This window comes from Spinacia oleracea, chromosome 3 (genome assembly GCF_020520425.1).
Source record: "Spinacia oleracea cultivar Varoflay chromosome 3, BTI_SOV_V1, whole genome shotgun sequence".
In the NCBI taxonomy this organism is placed as follows: Eukaryota; Viridiplantae; Streptophyta; class Magnoliopsida; order Caryophyllales; family Amaranthaceae; genus Spinacia; species Spinacia oleracea.
This window is the reverse complement of record NC_079489.1, coordinates 69587214-69607236: the sequence shown is the minus strand read 5'-3', so window position 1 is coordinate 69607236 and position 20023 is coordinate 69587214. Positions and strand designations below refer to the sequence as shown.

The 20023-nt window shown below is 41.5% G+C and overlaps 1 protein-coding gene and 1 non-coding gene across 2 annotated transcripts; one reads left to right on the top strand and one right to left on the bottom strand.

The window, feature by feature from the left end:
- Positions 1–2964: 2964 nt before the first annotated feature.
- On the bottom strand, positions 2965–3756 carry LOC130469764 (uncharacterized; the record flags this gene model as incomplete). The annotated part of the gene is made up of 2 exons (XM_056839223.1): positions 3727–3756; positions 2965–3621 (listed from the first exon to the last, which is right to left on the bottom strand). Coding segments are annotated over exons 1-2 (687 nt in total), but the record flags the coding sequence as incomplete, so codon positions are not given.
- Positions 3757–4630: 874 nt separating this feature from the next.
- LOC130470905 (small nucleolar RNA R71) lies at positions 4631–4737 on the top strand. The gene has a single exon (XR_008931621.1). It is a non-coding gene; the product is annotated as a small nucleolar RNA R71 (small nucleolar RNA).
- Positions 4738–20023: the final 15286 nt, after the last annotated feature.

The window sequence follows — 20023 nt, the reverse complement described above, 5'->3', positions numbered from 1 at the left end:
AGTGGGAGCTGAGATCGTTACAGGCAAGAAATGAATGCTCCGGAAACGATGATATTGCCGGAAACGGAAATATGGATCGTATCGGAAATATAAATATTATCCAAGTCGTAGATGTTGCCGGAAACGGAAACATGGTACGTATCGGAAAATATTATCGGAAATGGAAATATTGCCGGAATCGGAAATATTGCCGGAAACGGAAATATTGTCAGAATAGGAAATATTATCGGAATCGGAAAATAATTCCGGAAACGGAAATATTAAATATTTGTTCGAAACGGAAATTAATTCCGGAATCGGAAATATTAAATATTGTTCGTATCGGAAATGAATTCCGGAATCGGGAAATTAATCGGAAGCGTATCGTACGAATTAGCATCGGACGAGGCCTGCCAGACGAAGGCCCAGCACGAAGCCGGGCCATCGCCCAGCAAGCCAGCGCGCCACAACGCACCAGCCAAGGCTGCGCCAGGCCCACCGCAAGACAGGCCCAGCGCGCGCCAACGCTGCGGCAGCGTGTGGGCCTCGTGGCAATGGGCTGCGAGCTCGCGGGCTGCGCGCGCGCGCATGGCGCCCCTCGTGGGCTGCTGTGCGTGCGTGTGTGTGTTGGTGTGCTATACGAATCCTAAAGCTATCAGGTTTCTGAAGGAAATAATGCCCTTGGTCCAAGTATGCATTCAATGTTAAGTCTAATAAATGCGGTTCAGTATTAATTAACAAGTTAATAATTCAGTGAGATCAAGTGAGCTGAATGCCTAGCTAGAGGCCGCTTCAGTTCAAGTGGAATTAATGATATTATTCCACAGCTTACTCTTGACTAAACCCGTAGGGTCACACAAATAGTACGTAAACGGATCAAGTATTTAATGGCATTAAATACTCCATCTATGGATATTCGGAATCGACGGATCTTGGTTTCAGTGGGAGCTGAGATCGTCACAGGCAAGAAATGAATACTCCGGAAACGATGATATTGCCGGAAACGGAAATATGGATCGTATCGGAAATATAAATATTATCCAAGTCGTAGATGTTGCCGGAAACGGAAACATGGTACGTATCGGGAAATATTATCGGAAATGGAAATATTGCCGGAATCAGAAATATTGCCGGAAACGGAAATATTGTCAGAATCGGAAATATTATCGGAATCGGAAAATAGTTCCGGAAACGGAAATATTAAATATTTGTTCGAAACGGAAATTAATTCCGGAATCGGAAATATTAAATATTGTTCGTATCGGAAATGAATTCCGGAACCGGGAATTTAATCGGAAGCGTATCGTACGAATAAGCATCGGACGAGGCCTGCCGGACGAAGGCCCAGCACGAAGCCAGGCCATCGCCCAGCAAGCCAGCGCGCCACAAACGCACCAGCCAAGGCTGCGCCAGGCCCACCGCAAGGCAGGCCCAGCGCGCGCCAAGGCTACGGCAGCGTGTGGGCTTGTGGCAGTGTGCTGCGAGCTCGCGGGCTGCGCGCGCGCGCATGGCGCCCCTCGTGGGCTGCTGTGCGTGCGTATGTGTTTGTGTGCTACTCGAATCCTAAAGCTACCGGGATTTGTCATATGATTAAATCTAATCCTAAAAGATTTAGTTTATTTAATTAGAGTCCTAGTAGGATTATAATTAAATAAATTAGTATCCTAATAGGATTCCAAATCCTTTTCCATAACTCTATAAATAGGTGCCTAGGGTCACATATTTACATCGAGCATTCAAGTATTCAAAGTGAGTTTTTGAGAGCAAAATTCAGTCATACAATTGCCTATAAAGTGCCGAAAATAATAGTACCTTAAGGGCGATTCTAGTTGGTCAATCTTAAGGCGGATCCGGACGTGCTGTGGACTATCTACGGAGGGACGACACTTGGAGTCCTAAAGACTTGTTCTTGTTCGGTTCGGGCGCAGCTAGGGAAGGCACGCAACAAAGAGTATGCATCTAAACTATGCTAAATGATTATGTGTAAATAATATGTTTTCCTGGCTTTATGGTTTTTCCGCATGATTTATGAATTGTTATATGTATCATAACCTAACAGTGGTATCACGAGCCTCTTATTATTTTCATAATCTAAAATTGCATGAACATGGTTAAATATTACAAATTTGCAAGAATTAAAAGGGGTGATTAATTTTCGTAATTGTTAATTAATTGCAAATTGCGTTTATTTAATTATACGTACGCAGTTTTTCGGCAGTTTCTTCGTTACTCATCCAAATCGAGTGATTTTTGTGTCAATTCCGCATGTAAAAGGCATTCTCAAATTCGAAGCCTAACTATGACTTTTCGGAGGTTTTAGTTTTTCGAATGCAAAATTTCGTAAATTTAAGATGTTAAATTAAATATTTGCGATTCTTGTTGATAAATCTTGAATTTTTGATTGACCTACTGTATATGTTTAACAAATTTGAATGCCTAGCCTTGTTAATTATGCAAGTTTGAATTTTTGATTGACCTACTGTATATGTTTAACAACACTTGCTCAAAAATTATACTAAAACACACAAACGAAAGCGAAAAAATACACTACGAAAAGCAATAAATGGATAGTGAAATACTCATCCCCTATTAGATTGATGCAATATAGCCATTACACAATCTCAGTTTATGTGCAGACAACGAAAGGAAGGCGATGAGAGCCACAACAACTCATCGAATGGGGGCACCAAAGATGGTGCCATCTGGTGTCAATTCGAATACCTTGGATGAACTATGTGGTGCGGGAAGTGACAGATCACGACCCCTATCATGAATGCGGTGCCCACCGTTCACCGAGCTTTCGGCCTTTCGGGTCTCAGCATCATCAAATCGTGCTTCATTTTGAACCCATGCCAAAGAGTTCATACTCCGATCTCCTCCACCTGCAAAACAATTTGAAACATGCGCTTTTTCCGAGGAGTTATTAGAGTTAGTATGAGTCAATTCAGTGTTAAAATAATCATTAGAAACATTGACTCCAAAACATGACTCCTCTACCATAGGGCTCTTAGCAACATGGGTTAAATTGAAAGTAACCTTGTCATCCCCCACATTTAAGGTCAGCTTGCCATTCTTGACATCTATGATTGCCCCCGCAGTGTGTAGGAAAGGTCGACCTAAAATAATAGGAATCTGCCTGTCCTCTTCCATGTCCAACACAACAAAATCAACAGGGATAAAAAATTTACCTACTCTAACAGGCACATCTTCTAGAACACCTAGGGGGTATTTTACAGATCTATCAGCCATTTGCAGAGTTATGTTGGTAACTTTTAAATCACCCATGTTCAACTTAGTACATACAGACAGGGGCATGACACTAACACTGGCACCTAAATCACATAAGGCTTTGTCAATAAAAAGGTTGCCAATATTACACGGGATAGAGAAACTCCCGGGGTCCTTCAACTTGGGTGGAGACTTATTTTGTAGTAAGGCACTGCACTCTTCAGTAAATGCAACAGTCTCCACCTCACTAAATGCTCTCTTCCTAGTCAAGATGTCTTTTATGTATTTAGCATATGCAGGTACTTGAGTAATTAATTCAGTGAAAGGGACCGTTACCTGCAGATGTTTTACCACTTCTAAGAACTTACCAAACTGCTTGTCTAGGTTGTTCTTTAGCTGACGATGAGGGAAGGGAAGTTTGATAGGTGGAACTTGTATCTCAACTTTCTTCTCAACCCTTGTGTTAGCTTCCTTCTCCTTGACCACCTTCTCACTTTCTCTTGGCACAGCACCACTTACAGGTACTTCAACCTCTTCCTCAATAGTCATAGGCGGCCCATCATACTCATATCCACTCCGCAAAGTGACAACATTTACAGACTCTCTGGTCACAGGCTGTGAAGGGAGTTGACCCTTGGGTCTCTCTGCGAGAGTAGTAGCCATTTGTGCCAACTGTTTATCCATGATCTTGTTATGAGCTGTGAGGGCATCGATTTTGGCATCCTTTTCGCTCAGATATCTCTGCAATTCCAACATCATATTCCTCATCTCTACAAGCATGGGATCAGGCTGTGTGGGTTGAGGTTGTGGAGGGAAACCAGGTGGTCCACTAGGCTGCGGGTTGTAGTTACTCCGCGGTTGGTATGACTGTTGTGGTGGTGGTTGGTACTGTTGTTGTGGTGGTGGAGGGTGTTGGATCTGATAGGGGTTCTGGACATTAGTACTCCTATATGATAGTAGGGGGTTGTTTTTTTACCCCTCATTGTAAGAGTTGGAGTACGGATTGTTTTTCTTGTAGGACTGGAATGCATTGCATTGTTCGATAGAGCTCCGACATTCCTGTGCATAATGGTCTTGCATCCCACAAGTATTACAGACATTGGTAGATTGGGCACTCATTGCAGCGACACTAGCATGTTGGGTGGATTGGGACGATGCGATCTGTATATTGTCTAGCTTGTGATGTAGGGCAGTTAGCTGAGCAGTAAGTTGTTCAATAGAATTCATCTCATGCTTTACACCCCGGTCGGCAAAACCTCTAGGATTCCCATATTGGGCACTATGGATGGCCATCTCCTCAATCACCTCTAAAGCCCTAGGCACCTCCAGTTGCATAAATCTCCCACTGGCAGCTGAATCCAAAAGACACCTAGACTCATTACCCAGACCATTATAGAACTGCTGAACCAGGAACCAGTCATCCAAACCATGATGCGGGCACTCTCTCTGCAAATCCTTGAATCTCTCTCAAACTTCTAACAAACTCTCATCTGCTTGTTGAGAGATACCTAATATCTGACCCCTCAGACGAGCTGTCTTCTCAGGTGGGAAATATTTAACATAGAACGCAAGGGCCAAGGAATTCCAATCGGTGATTTTCATAGCTGCGCGGTTGAGACTGTTAATCCATAGCTTTGCCTTCCCACTCAATGAAAATGGAAAGAGTATCTCCATAGTCTGCTCCGGTGTTAAATTCTTCTGCTTAATGGTGGCACAATACTGAATGAAAGACTGAATATAGAGATTAGGATCTTCACCCTTTTCCCCACCGAATTGGTGTCTCTCGATCATGTTTATCAGCTGGGGTTCGATCTTGAAATTATCGACCGCAATGGAAGGCATGATTGCCTTGGGAAGCATGGACAGACTTGGTTTAGAATAATCTCTAAGCCTTGGCACAAGTGGGGGTGGCGGTGGTGGTGCTTGGTCACCCATCTCTGAATCTGTATGGAATAGATTGCTAATCAGATAGTCGGATTCAGAGTCAGAATAGTCTCTCAACTGTTCAACGAATCTACGCCGTCTACGAAAGGTCCGTTCAGGTTCAGGGTCGAACGAAGTCAGATCGCTGGTATGGACAGTCATGGGAATAAACAAGCAAAAACTAGAAGACAGTCGTGAGATCCGATCTCAAGGAACGGGAGTCCCTTGAGAAGTAACAAACAATAATCTAGAAAAACAATTAATAACAGAAAATAAAACCGTTTCCCCGGTAACGGCGCCAAAATTTGACAGGCTAAATCGCACTCCTATCAAAAATAAACCTAACGTTCACCAACTAAAAATATAGCAAGGGAAGCAGGGATCGTATCCACAGGGAAACAGGCGTTCTTTCTACTATTAAATTACTAATAATCTAGACTACTGGTAACAAGAGTTGGATTTGTTTGTATATTAAACTAAAGCAAATAATCAAATCGGAAAATAACAATATTAAAGGAATCTAGGGCAACGGTTCACCATAAATGCAGACCGGGATTGGACAACGAACAATGGCAATCAATTAACAATCATAACTAGGAAAACATGCATCTCCTTCAATCTTATGAATTCCTTAGGATAGAACAACTAGCGGGCTCTCGCTACGTACTAGAAATAATTCCTATCTAATAGCCACAGACCAAAAACATCAGATTTATACCTCTCGGCGCATAATCTAAGGTTAATCAAATTCAAATCAAAATAGTCCGGCCGAACTGTAGACACCTACTTTTGTCCCCATTCCCGAAAGGGAAGGTTCGATGATGAGAACATAAATCTCCACTTGGCAACGCATCTCCTATAAAATAACGAATCTCAATCGCCCTTTCATTTCAGCCAAAACTGCTATTTATAGAAACCTGCTAAGAATAGTAACTGCCGTAAGAAGTAGTTGTTAAAAGTGGCAAAGTCATAAAAGATAGAAATCTGTCAGAATTAGGTCTTGCACTCCAACATAAGTCCTAAAAGAGATAGAATTGGCAAAAGGAATTCTATTCCTGCTATAATTCGGAAATAAGAGTTACGTATTAACTAAATTCCTAACGAACCTAGAGTTCGTAACGGGCCCAGACGCATTCCGTCATAAGTTGATACGCACTAAGAAACTCGGATAAGTCTCAAAAGCTTCAAAAAGCTCAGCTCATATCCTATGTTCAACGCCTGGGTCTGGGCGCTGAAAATACTTGGGGCCGTGTCGTCTCCGAATTCTTTTTGGATTCGTATTCTAAAGATCTATCTTTCCACAAACTCTTTCCCTATAAATATAGCCTAAAAAACGACGTGAAGAGGACACAATTCATAACCTGAGTATTGACTCTAGCCTTAAGCCTAGCCTCACACTGCGAAATTGATCCCGCGTTCTGTCGCAATCGACCCAAAAGTCGAACAGAACGCGTCCTGCCCCTTGTAGCTGATGATTTAAGCCTAAATACTGGAACACTGCTTAGAAACCCGAGATTCGTTAAATAAAAGGAGAAATAGCAAAGCCAAGTGGTTAGTTTTCTGAGAACCGTGACGCACCTCTCAAGGGTGCGTTGTAATGTGTCCCTTCGCATGATTTAATCGCTTTCATCACCCTTTTATAAAATTGTTAAACTATTAATTTGATTGATCTATCACGCCTAATAAAGATAATACCTTGGACAATTGAACTATCATGCTAGGTACCTTAAATCAATCTAAATAAGATAATCACGACCGATTTAGTATTATGTGTTGCATATTGCTAAAATCGATTCAGAATAGTTTAATAGTTAACGCATGTCCCTTCAATTATTTATGCTGAGCTAGTAAGGATAACCTGCCTCTGGAGTTATCGATGAGCACTCCTCTCGGTAGTTACAGTCCCCCGAACTCTCAATCTCTGCCCTGCGGGTGTACGTTGAGCGATCCCCACACCAGGGATCACAAGGGAACCTATGGCCGTCGTGGTCGAACATAATTGCACTCCCTTTATGTCACGATAACCGGGTTTTGTCAGTTTTTCTCATTGTCGTTAAAAACTGAATGGCGACTCCTATATTACTAGTCGATTGGGAGTAAACTCACAGGAAATCTAACTACACTTGATCTGACAACGTCACGCCCACGAGGGACGAGGTCACGCATTAGCCTCGTGCTTTTTCGACCCCCTCACAGTGGCGACTCCGCTGGGGAACGTTAATGAAATACTCGCGCGCGTAGGTAATCATAATAGCCGAAGGGTGAAACGATCCTACTCCGCGTTTATTTCCTTATCAAGTTGGGACGACCTGAAAATCAGCATATTAATGTGAACGGACAGAACCGCATAACGAATCTTGGCTCCCTTGGCATGTTTCATCTCGGGAGTTGGGACTAAGGATACCTATCGCCAACCGGGGGGTGCATACGCTTCGAATGTTGTCCACTCGGCACTTTTCGCAAGTAGTACACCCGTCCCAAACCCAATCGCTCGCTCACTAAGGTCCCTCTCATTGGTGCTGAAGGAAATAATGCCCTTGGTCCAAGTATGCATTCAATGTTAAGTCTAATAAATGCGGTTCAGTATTAATTAACAAGTTAATAATTCAGTGAGATCAAGTGAGCTGAATGCCTAGCTAGAGGCCGCTTCAGTTCAAGTGGAATTAATGATATTAATCCACAGCTTACTCTTGACTGAACCCGTAGGGTCACACAAATAGTACGTAAACGGATCAAGTATTTAATGGCATTAAATACTCCATCTATGGATATTCGGAATCGACGGATCTTGGTTTCAGTGGGAGCTGAGATCGTCACAGGCAAGAAATGAATACTCCGGAAATGATGATATTGCCGGAAACGGAAATATGGATCGTATCGGAAATATAAATATTATCCAAGTCGTAGATGTTGCCAGAAATGGAAACATGGTACGTATCGGAAAATATTATCAGAAATGGAAATATTGCCGGAATCGGAAATATTGCCGGAAACGGAAATATTGTCAGAATCGGAAATATTATCGGAATCGGAAAATAATTCCGGAAACGGAAATATTAAATATTTGTTCGAAACGGAAATTGATCCCGGAATCGGAAATGTTGAATATTGTTCGTATCGGAAATGAATTCCGGAATCGGGAAATTAATCGGAAGCGTATCGTACGAATTAGCATCGGACGAGGCCTGCCAGACGAAGGCCCAACACGAAGCCGGGCCATCGCCCAGCAAGCCAGCGCGCCACAAACGCACCAGCCAAGGCTGCGCCAGGCCCACCGCAAGGCAGGCCCAGCGCGCGCCAAGGGTGCGGCAGCGTGTGGGCTTGCGGCAGTGGGCTGCGAGCTCGCAAGCTGCGCGCGCGCGCGCATGGCGCCCCTCGTGGGCTGCTGTGCGTGCGTGTGTGTTTGTGTGCTACTCGAATCCTAAAGCTACCGGGATTTGTCATATGATTAAATCTAATCCTAAAAGATTTAGTTTATTTAATTAGAGTCCTAGTAGGATTATAATTAAATAAATTAGTATCCTAATAGGATTCCAAATCCTTTTCCATAAACTCTATAAATACGTGCCTAGGGTCACATATTTAAATCGAGCATTCAAGTATTCAAAGTGAGTTTTTGAGAGCAAAATTCAATTACACAATTGCCTATAAAGTGCCGAAAATAATAGTACCTTAAGGGCTATTCTAGTTGGTCAATCTTAAGGCGGATCCGGACGTGCTGTGGACTATCTACGGAGGGACGACACTTGGAGTCCTAAAGACTTGTTCTTGTTCGGTTCGGGCGCAGCTAGGGAAGGCACGCAACAAAGAGTATGCATCTAAACTATGCTAAATGATTATGTGTAAATAATATGTTTTCCTGGCTTTATGGTTTTTCCGCATGATTTATGAATTGTCATATGTATCATAACCCAACAGTGGTATCAAGAGCCTCTTATTATTTTCATAATCTAAATTGCATGAACATGGTTAAATATTAAAAATTTGCAAGAATTAGAAGGGGTGATTAATTTTCGTAATTGTTAATTAATTGCAAATTGCGTTTATTTAATTATACGTACGCCGTTTTTCGGCAGTTTCTTCGTTACTCATCCAAATCGAGTAATTTTTGTGTCAATTTCGCATGTAAAAGGCATTCTAAAATTTTGACAAAAACAGTATTTTTCTGCCGAACCCAGAATTCTCAAATTCGAAGCCTAACTATGACTTTTCGGAGGTTTTAGGTTTTCGAATGCAAAATTTCGTAAATTTAAGATGTTAAATTAAATATTTGCGATTCTTGTTGATAAATCTTTAATTTTTGATTGACCTACTGTATATGTTTAACAATTTTGAATGCCTAGCCATGTTAATTATGCAATCTAATTTGTAATTATGATTAATTTGTTGAAAATTAGAATAATTTAGAATTAATTTGATTTTCATAATTAATTATAATTTAATTAGATACCTATGATTAAAAACCACCATAAAAATTGTAAATTTATGTTAAATTTTAAATTTTTATGATCTAGGCTTGAATCCATGTTAATCGGAAATCAATTGAATAATAAATTTTCGATTTTTCGCCCTAAAATTATGAAATTAATATTATTTATTAATTTGTCATTAATTTTAAATATAATTTTTTTAAATTTTATGCGATTCGCTCATATAACTTGCACGCACAAAGCAATGGACGCTACGTGTTACCCTTAAGGGGTGTTGTATAGTGCGGGCATGTGACGACGAGCAAGGGAGCTCGTCGCCCATGCGGCACGAATGCAATGAGCAAGGCCATGGTGCACGAGCACAAGGCAGCAACCCTGCCTTGTGTCGTGGGCTGTGAGCAATGGACGAATGGGCAAGGGCGAAAGCAGGCACAGCAGTCGCGTGTGGGCAGCAAGCGAGCTGCGCCACAACGCGCACTGCCTCGCGCAAGCGTGCGGAGCCTCTCGCGCAGCGAGCGCAAGCTCGCGTGCCACGAGTGCTACGCCCAGCGTCGATGCCTCGCGCAGCGAGCGATGGCTCGCAGGATCGAGCGCTGGCAAGCGCGCGCAGCGAGCAATGGCCCGCATAAAGATCGAGCGCTGGCAAGCACGCGCAGCGAGCGCTGGCTCGCATGAAGCGAGCGCTGGCGAGCGAGCGCAGCGAGCGATGGCTCGCGTGCATCGAGCGCTGGCGCGCGCAGCGAGCACCATGCGTGAAGCCTTGCGATGGTGAGAAGCAGCGATGCATGGCAGCGCATGGGCTGCGCGCACATGGCCAGCGATGGCTGTGTGCGTGTGGCCCATGGGCGTGCGATGCGTGAGGTTGTTGCGTTGCGATTGGATCGTTTTGAAATTTTAATTTGAAATTTTCAGTTTACATAATTTTAATTAATTTTAAAATTAATAATTTAAATTATTTTCTTGGATTTTGATTTTGAATATTGTAATTATAATAAATTTTCTTTATTCTAATTATTTTACTAAAATTAAAATCATGAATTAATTTAAATACGACTGAAATTAAATTAAACTTTTTGGATTCAATTATAAATTTATATGAGCTTTAAATTTTAATTAAATTTGTATGTTTCCGGTTAGACTAGAAATACATTTTTATGTTTAAAATTAGTAAAGCATATAAATTTATTGGTTTAAGTGGGAGCCCTTTTAGTCATAAACTCTTGATTAGGTCTACAAATCCTTAAGGTTAAAACAACTTGATTAGAATTAATAAGGACTGAATAATTGGTAGATTATTGGTGCCCTTGATTAATTGCTGCAAATGTTTACGTGATGCATAATGTGTTTTACTAACCAGCTATGTGGGCCATTCATGATAATGAATGGGTGAATGGTATATATATTGTATATGTACTGTTTTGCAGGTTATGAAGTGACTAGTATGGCCCAAATAGGATAGAAAATATGGTCTGCGTACCATTAATTTGAATGTAATTGGTCTAAAGTACCAAAGTTGTTTTTCAATTCAAATATGGTCTGCGTACCATCAAATAGTTGTAATTAGTTTTAATTATAGCTTATCCTATTTGAAGAAAATGGTGCCTCCCACGGAGATTTTCAAGACGGACTTTGAAGTTAAAGCTTTAAGATGAAGTCGGGCCATACTAGATCACATTTATCTTATGCATGTTTTAAGTTATTTATTGCTTTTAAATATGTCTTAAAATGCATGAGATCAAAAGCTTGATTATGTTGCATGATTAAGGATTTTAGTTCACTTAAAATCTAACCAACATAGTAAGAGCCTTAAGTTCCAAACTTAAAAAATTGAGTTAAAAGGTGCCATGCCAAAATATACACTTGCTTGGATATCCTTTACATCAATCTAGTAATAGTTTTCGCTCAGCGAGGTGTTACTTATTGGTCCTAAAGGGGCAAGGTACACAAATAATTGTGAGTACATGTTAGTTTTGGTGAAACTCAACGATATAAGTAGGGAGTCCTTTTATGTCGTGGCAAAATCGATAGGTTTACCTAATAAGTTCTTAGACGTACCTATTAACCAAGAATAGTTTCTAGACTATTAGCAAAAGGCTTTTGCTTACCTAAGATGTTTTAGGATTAAGTCGACAAACTGTGCTTAGTTCTTCAATGATTTTAGGATCTTGGAATCATTTTATTCACACCTGCCGGAACACATAACTTGAATAAAATGCTTAATAAACATTGAATTATGCATGTATGCTAGAATTTAAGTTTATTAAGAGAAACTGTGACTGGTTATTTATTTGTTTATTCTTTTCAATTGTAGTTTTAAATATGGCAAACAACAATTCATTCAACATTCGATCAATTCTCGAAAAGGAGAAGTTGAACAGGAAGAACTTCCTTGACTGGCAAAGGAACTTGCAAATAGTTCTTATGTAGGAAGAAAAGGAGTATGTCCTAGAAGAGGCGATGCCCGAAGCCGCAGGCGACGGGGTCACTCAGGCAGCCCTCAATCGTTGGATTGATGCCAACAAGGATGTGAAATGTCTAATGCTCACCACCATGAGTGCGGATCTACAGAAAACGTTCATCAACTCAGATGCTTTCACAATCATCAGTGAGTTGAAGAACATGTTCCAAGATCTGGCTCGAGTCGAAAGATTCGAGACTCATAGGCAAATTCTTGAGACCAAGCTTAAGAAAGGCGAGCCCGTAAGTCCACATGTTCTCAAAATGATTGGACTCATTGAGAATATGAGTCGGCTGGATCAGCAATTTTCTCAGGAAATGGCTATAGACACCATCCACCATTCTCTTCATAGCGGGTATGATCAGTTCAAAATGAACTACAGTATGAATAGTCTGGACAAAACGCTCACTGAGCTTCACGGTATGCTGAAGACCGCTGAAAAGACGCTCAAAAGTGATAAGCAGGATGTGCTTATGGTGCGTGGGGGCAAGTTCAAGAAATCTGGAAAGAAGAGGAATGCTAAGAAAGGTGGCAACAAGGCCAGCCCAACTAAGCAAACTGGCGCCAAATCTGTAAAGAGGAAGGTCAGTCAACCCACTTCTGAATCCGAATGCTTCTACTGCAAGAAGAAGGGGCATTGGAAGAGAGATTGCTTGAAGCTAAAGGAAGATCAGAAGAACGGAACAATCGTTCCATCTTCAGGTATTTTCGTTATAGACTGTATACTTGCTAATTCAACTTCTTGGGTATTAGATACAGGTTGTGGCTCACACTTATGTTCCAATCCACAGGGACTAAGAAGAAGTAGAAAGTTAAGCAAGGGTGAAGTCGACCTACGAGTGGGAAATGGAGCACGGATTGCTGCATTAGCTGTAGGAACTTACTATTTGTTGTTGCCCTCCGGGCTAGTTTTGGAACTGGAAGAGTGTTTCCATGTTCCAAGTCTTACTAAAAACATCATTTCAGTTTCTTGCTTAGATGCTAAGGGATTTTCCTTTTTAATAAAAGACAATAGTTGTTCGTTTTATTTTAAAGAGATGTTTTATGGATCTGCTAGATTAGTCAATGGACTTTATTTATTAGATCACGACAAACAAGTATATAACATAAATACCAAAAAGGCCAAAAAGGATGATTCAGATCTCACCTATCCGTGGCATTGTCGATTAGGCCATATAAACTTGAAACGCTTAGAAAGACTTCAAAAGGAAGGAATTCTAGAACCATTTGACTTAGAGGATTATGGTAAATGCGAATCATGTTTACTTGGCAAAATGACAAAGCAACCTTTCTCTAAAGTTGGAGAAAGAGCAAATGAACTATTGGGTTTAATCCATACAGATGTATGTGGACCAATGAGTACAAATGCTAGAGGTGGTTTCAGCTACTTTATCACTTTCACTGATGACTTCAGTAGATATGGTTATGTCTACCTAATGAAGCATAAGTCTGAATCCTTTGACAAATTCAAGGAATTTTAGAGTGAAGTAGAGAATCAATTAGGCAAGAAGATTAAGGCACTGCGGTCTGATAGAGGCAGTGAATATCTGAGCTATGAATTTGATGACCATCTGAAAGAATGTGGAATTCTATCAGAATTGACTCCTCCTGGAACACCACAATGGAACGGTGTGTCGGAACGGAGGAACAGAACCTTGCTAGACATGGTCAGGTCAATGATGGGTCAGGCCAAACTTCCATTAGAATTTTGGGGACATGCACTAAATACAGCTGCACTCACTATAAATAGAGCTCCGTCTAAAGCTGTCGAAAAGACTCCATACGAATTATGGTTTGGAAAGCCTCCAAATGTGTCTTTTCTTAAGATTTGGGGATGTGAAGTATACGTCAAACGATTAATTTCAGACAAACTTCATCCAAAATCTGACAAATGTATCCTTGTGGGCTATCCAAAGGAAACAAAGGGGTATTACTTCTACAATACATCTGAGAACAAGGTGTTTGTTGCTCGAGATGGTGTCTTTTTGGAGAAAGATCACATTTCCAAAATGACAAGTGGGAGAAAAGTAGACCTCGAAGAAATTCGAGTCAAACAACAAACTCTAGAGAATGCTCAAGATGACATGCATTCAGGATGAAACTCAGAGATCTTTAGAAGAATCTGGTGAGAATCATGGTCAATCTAGAAATGTTACCCCGCGTAGATCGCAAAGATATAGATCTCAACCGGAAAGGTACTTAGGTATTTTGACGAACAAGAGCTATGACGTTCTATTACTTGAAAGTGATGAACCTGCGACTTACAAACAAGCTATGACGAGCCCTAGCTCCAAGCAATGGCAAGAAGCCATGCAATCTGAATTAGACTCCATGTCTGAAAACCAAGTATGGGATTTGGTCGATTTGCCAGATGGCTACAAAGCCATTGGAAGCAAATGGGTTTTCAAACTGAAAAAGGACAAGGATGGGAAACTTGAAGTTTTCAAAGCTAGATTGGTTGCAAAAGGTTACAGGCAAGTCCACGGTGTGGATTACGATGAAACCTTTTCACCAGTTGCAATGCTAAAGTCTATTCGGATAATGTTAGCAATCGCTGCATATTACGATTACGAAATATGGCAGATGGATGTCAAAACTGCTTTCTTAAACGGCGTTTTAACAGAAACTGTGTTTATGACACAGCCTGAAGGTTTTGAGGATCCAAAGAATGCTAAAAAGGTATGCAAGCTAAAGAAGTCAATCTACGGATTGAAGCAGGCATCCAGGAGCTGGAATATACGTTTTGATGAAGCAGTCAGTGACTTTGGTTTCATCAAGAACGCAGACGAATCTTGTGTATACAAGAAGGTCAGTGGGAGCAAAATTGCTTTCCTAGTATTATATGTCGACGACATATTACTTACCGGAAATGACATTCCTATGTTGAACTCTGTCAAGATTTGGCTTGGGAAATGTTTTTCGATGAAAGATCTAGGAGATCGAGCACAGTACATATTGGGCATCAAGATTTACAGAGATAGATCTAAAAGGATGATTGGACTTAGTCAAAGCACTTATATCAATAAGGTGCTTGATAGGTTCAAGATGGCGGACTCCAAGCGAGGCTACCTACCCATGTCTCATGGAATGACTCTAAGCAAGAATCAGTGCCCAAAAACACTTGATGAGCGTAGACGAATGAATGGGATTCCATATGCATCATTGATTGGTTCAATAATGTATGCTATGATATGTACACGCCTGGATATTGCGTACGCACTCAGTGCTACGAGCAGATACCAGTCAGACCCAGGAGAGGCGCATTGGACTGCTGCCAAGAATATTCTGAAGTACCTGAAAAGGCACAAAGATGACTTCCTGGTCTATGGTGGAGATGATGAATTAATTGTTAAAGGCTATACGGACGCAAGTTTCCAAACCGACAAAGATGATTTCAGATCACAGTCTGGGTTTGTCTTCTGCCTCAACGGAGGAGCAGTAAGCTGGAAAAGTGCTAAGCAAAGCACCATTGCGGATTCTACAACTGAAGCGGAGTACATTGCTGCACATGAAGCAGCAAAGGAAGCTATATGGCTAAGGAAGTTCATAGGTGAACTTGGTGTAGTCCCTCCATTAAAGGACCAATAGCCCTGTATTGTGATAATAACGGAGCTATTGCATAGGCAAAGGAGCCTAGACAACACCAGAGAGTCAAGCATGTACTTCGTAGATTTCACCTTCTACGAGAGTTCGTTGAAAGAAAAGAAGTCGAGATAAACAAGATTGGAACTGATGACAACATATCAGATCCATTGACTAAACCTCTGCCGCAGGCGAAGCACAACTCGCACACTGCAGCTATGGGAATCAAGCATATTGGAGAATGGCTTTGATGACCCTGTTTAATGTTTTAAAGTTTTAGAGTTTAAATCTTTGTAAAACATTATTGGTTAATCATTCACAATAAATGAAAAGAATTCATTTTTCCATTTAATTTGTGGTTTATTAAATGATGAGTCCCTTCAATTTGACGATATATTCAAGATAGACTGTCAGGACCAGTCCTGTGACTAAGAAATGTCTATCAAGTGAACTTGAATGTCAAAGATTGAAAATGGTCCCTAGTCGGAGTTTTCTATAAAATTGGACGCATAGAAAACGTTAGACGACTAGAATGCAAGATGACTAGTAGTTCTGTTTCTTGAACTATGTGGACATGGCAATGTCATAATCATTTGCATAGATACTTACTTTGGGAAGACTAGTATCGGACAAGACCTATGAAACTTTACTGTAAGAGATGAAAATCTGTCATAAGTAAATTTCATTAAAATTATTAGACACGAAATCCTCAATACCTGAGTGATTTGAGATTACTTGTTTGAGAACTGGTTGCTTTGACGTTGACCAACCGTCGCACCGTAAAAGGAGGCTATAAAGGCAACGCTCAGATAATCACCTATCAAACGAAGTCTAATCTCAAGATCGCAAGATTGGGATTGTCCTCCCATAAATCGGGATGAGATGCTTAAAAGTTGTACAAGGCCACTCGGAGAGCTAGAAACTGTGAAATGCATGGCCGTGCTCGGATGAATCATAGGCTATGATTATCTGTTTATTTGATCAGTTGAACTCTGAAACCGAGAAACACCTCTGGACATAATAAGGATGACAACTCTTACCTTATGTTCAAGAGCAAGCATCGAGCGACAAAGGAATTAGGAAATGCACACTTGTCCCTAAGGACAAGTGGGAGACTGAAGGAAATAATGCCCTTGGTCCAAGTATGCATTCAATGTTAAGTTTAATAAATGCGGTTCAGTATTAATTAACAAGTTAATAATTCAGTGAGATCAAGTGAGCTGAATGCCTAGCTAGAGGCCGCTTCAGTTCAAGTGGAATTAATGATATTAATCCACAGCTTACTCTTGACTGAACCCGTAGGGTCACACAAATAGTACGTAAACGGATCAAGTATTTAATGGCATTAAATACTCCATCTATGGATATTCGGAATCGACGGATCTTGGTTTCAGTGGGAACTGAGATCGTCACAGGGAAGAAATGAATACTCCGGAAACGATGATATTGCCGGAAACGGAAATATGGATCGTATCGGAAATATAAATATTATCCAAGTCGTAGATGTTTCCGGAAACGGAAACATGGTACGTATCGGAAAATATTATCGGAAATGGAAATATTGCCGGAATCGGAAATATTGCCGGAAACGAAAATATTGTCAGAATCGGAAATATTATCGGAATCGGAAAATAATTCCGGAAACGGAAATATTAAATATATGTTCGAAACGGAAATTGATCCCGGAATCGGAAATGTTGAATATTGTTCGTATCGGAAATGAATTCCGGAATCGGGAAATTAATCGGAAGCGTATCGTACGAATTAGCATCGGACGAGGCCTGCCAGACGAAGGCCCAGCACGAAGCCGGGCCATCGCCCAGCAAGCCAGCGCGCCACAAACGCACCAGCCAAGGCTGCGCCAGGCCCACCGCAAGGCAGGCCCAGCGCGCGCCAAGGCTGCGGCAGCGTGTGGGCTTGCGGCAGTGGGCTGCGAGCTCGCGGGCTGCGCGCGCGCGCGCATGGCGCCCCTCGTGGGCTGCTGTGTGTGCGTGTGTGTTTGTGTGCTACTTGAATCCTAAAGCTACCGGGATTTGTCATATGATTAAATCTAATCCTAAAAGATTTAGTTTATTTAATTAGAGTCCTAGTAGGATTATAATTAAATAAATTAGTATCCTAATAGGATTCCAAATCCTTTTCCATAAACTCTATAAATAGGTGCCTAGGGTCACATATTTAAATTGAGCATTCAAGTATTCAAAGTGAGTTTTTGAGAGCAAAATTCAATTACACAATTGCCTATAAAGTGCCGAAAATAATAGTACCTTAAGGGCGATTCTAGTTGGCCAATCTTAAGGCGGATCCGGACGTGCTGTGGACTATCTACGGAGGGACGACACTTGGAGTCCTAAAGACTTGTTCTTGTTCGGTTCGGGCGCAGCTAGGGAAGGCACGCAACAAAGAGTATGCATCTAAACTATGCTAAATGATTATGTGTAAATAATATGTTTTCTTGGCTTTATGGTTTTTCCGCAAGATTTATGAATTGTCATATGTATCATAACCCAACAGGTGCATGCCCCCTTGGCTTACATCGTGATTGACATCTTGGGACGCAATTCGTTTGTTGAATGCACTACCTTGACCGGGGCATGTGTTGGATCTACGATAGAAGCGGTACCAATCCAGGCGCAAATATTACCCATAGAAGCCTATCATAAACTACGTAACATATTATTTTTGCTTCATGTTGTAATGTTAGTAATGTGTAGCAAATTACGTGATTATGTTGTGATTGTGTGTGACAAATAACACTAGAAAACCAACGACCCTAAAAATTGCCTAAACATTCATAAACACCAATTGGCCAAAGAGTTATACCAAAATACGTGTTCCGCAACCCCGGGCGATCGCCACAAGAATAAGCGACGCCTAGGATGGCCTGTAACGGATCCCACAACGCTGCACAACGCGTAAAGGACGTTATTAGGCAAGCACGCAAAATTAAGTCGCATGTACGAAAAAATAGACGAACAAAATACGAGTACCAGCCAGGGACGCATTTCAGCGCCCCTGGCTGGGCCCCAATTATTTCAACGCCGCTGCTGGGCGCTGAAGTTTCTGCTTGGCCTTTTGGCCAGGCACCGCAGCCTCGGTGCCCACACACAAAATATACGTAGCAATAAAAAATTCGTAACAAATTTGCTACGAGGGCGTATGGAAAAGGCACTCAATTCTAAAAACGACTTATAAAATAAATAGCTCCTTGTGTCGTCATTAGGCCTCCTATGACGGCAATGTTCGGCACCAAAACCGAGCAAGCTAATTAAAATAACTTTGAATGTCACGCGGGCAAGTGTTTCGAAAATCTAAAGAATGACCAAAAGAAAAGCCAAAATATACCAACAAGAGTGAGAATAGAAAACCGATAGGAAGAGTCAAAAGTCTAGACTAAGTAATGCTTAACTTTGGGCCTAAACTTTAGCTTATCTTGTGCATAGGGTTGGTTCTGCCACTTGGCGTCGATCTGAAAATCAAAGGTTAGTACGTCTCGAAGATACATCACCAACACAAGGTTTAGCAACTCCAAGCTCCATTCGTCACTCCCCCTTTCAAGGATCTCCGATTCCCCAACCTCGATTCGCACCCTCAAACATGTCCATAGAAGAGCTGCGGGAACAAATGGCCCAAATGACCCTACTTATGAATCAACTGAAAATGGAAAACGAATCCTTAGCGGCTGCGCAAGCCAAACATGACCTCGATAACGAGAAGAAGATCGAAAAAATGGTTCTGCAGCAAACTATGGGGAGCAAGTATTTCTCCCTCGATCCTGAACCTTTTCCCGGCAAACTACCGGAAAAGTTTAGTTCATCTGACTTACCAAAGTTCAAAGCCACGGACAATCCCCGTGATCATCTCTTGAGCTTTGTGAATGCCATGAACTTGAATGGTGTGGACAAGTCCATGTATCTGCCTGCCTTTCCTTTGTCCTTGGAACCTTTGCCCCTCAAATGGTACTACCACCAGGACCCTAAGCTCTTTCCCACTTGGGAAGACTTTGTCAATGTCTTCATCAAGCAATACTCGTCGAACATGGATTTTCAAGTCACCATGCGCGAGCTGGAAGTCCTATTCCAAAAGAAAAATGAAGGTTTCACGACCTACTTCGCTAGATGGAGGGACCAAGCGGCCCAACTAATCAATAGGCCTCCTGAAACTGAATTGGTCCAAAAATTCATTGACAACCTAGACCCAGCTTATAAACAATATCTTAGATACTTGGGCCTTGACACCTTCAAGAGGGTTTACGATGTAGGAATAAAGATCGAGGATGACCTCACAAAAACAGTACAAAGCAAGCCTGCATACAAAAGTAATACCTACAACAGGGGGCACACGCCTCAAGCCCAAGAGGTCCACGTCGTAGAAGAAACCCCAACCCGAAGGAGCCCCGGAAGGTGGACCCGAGACCGAAAGT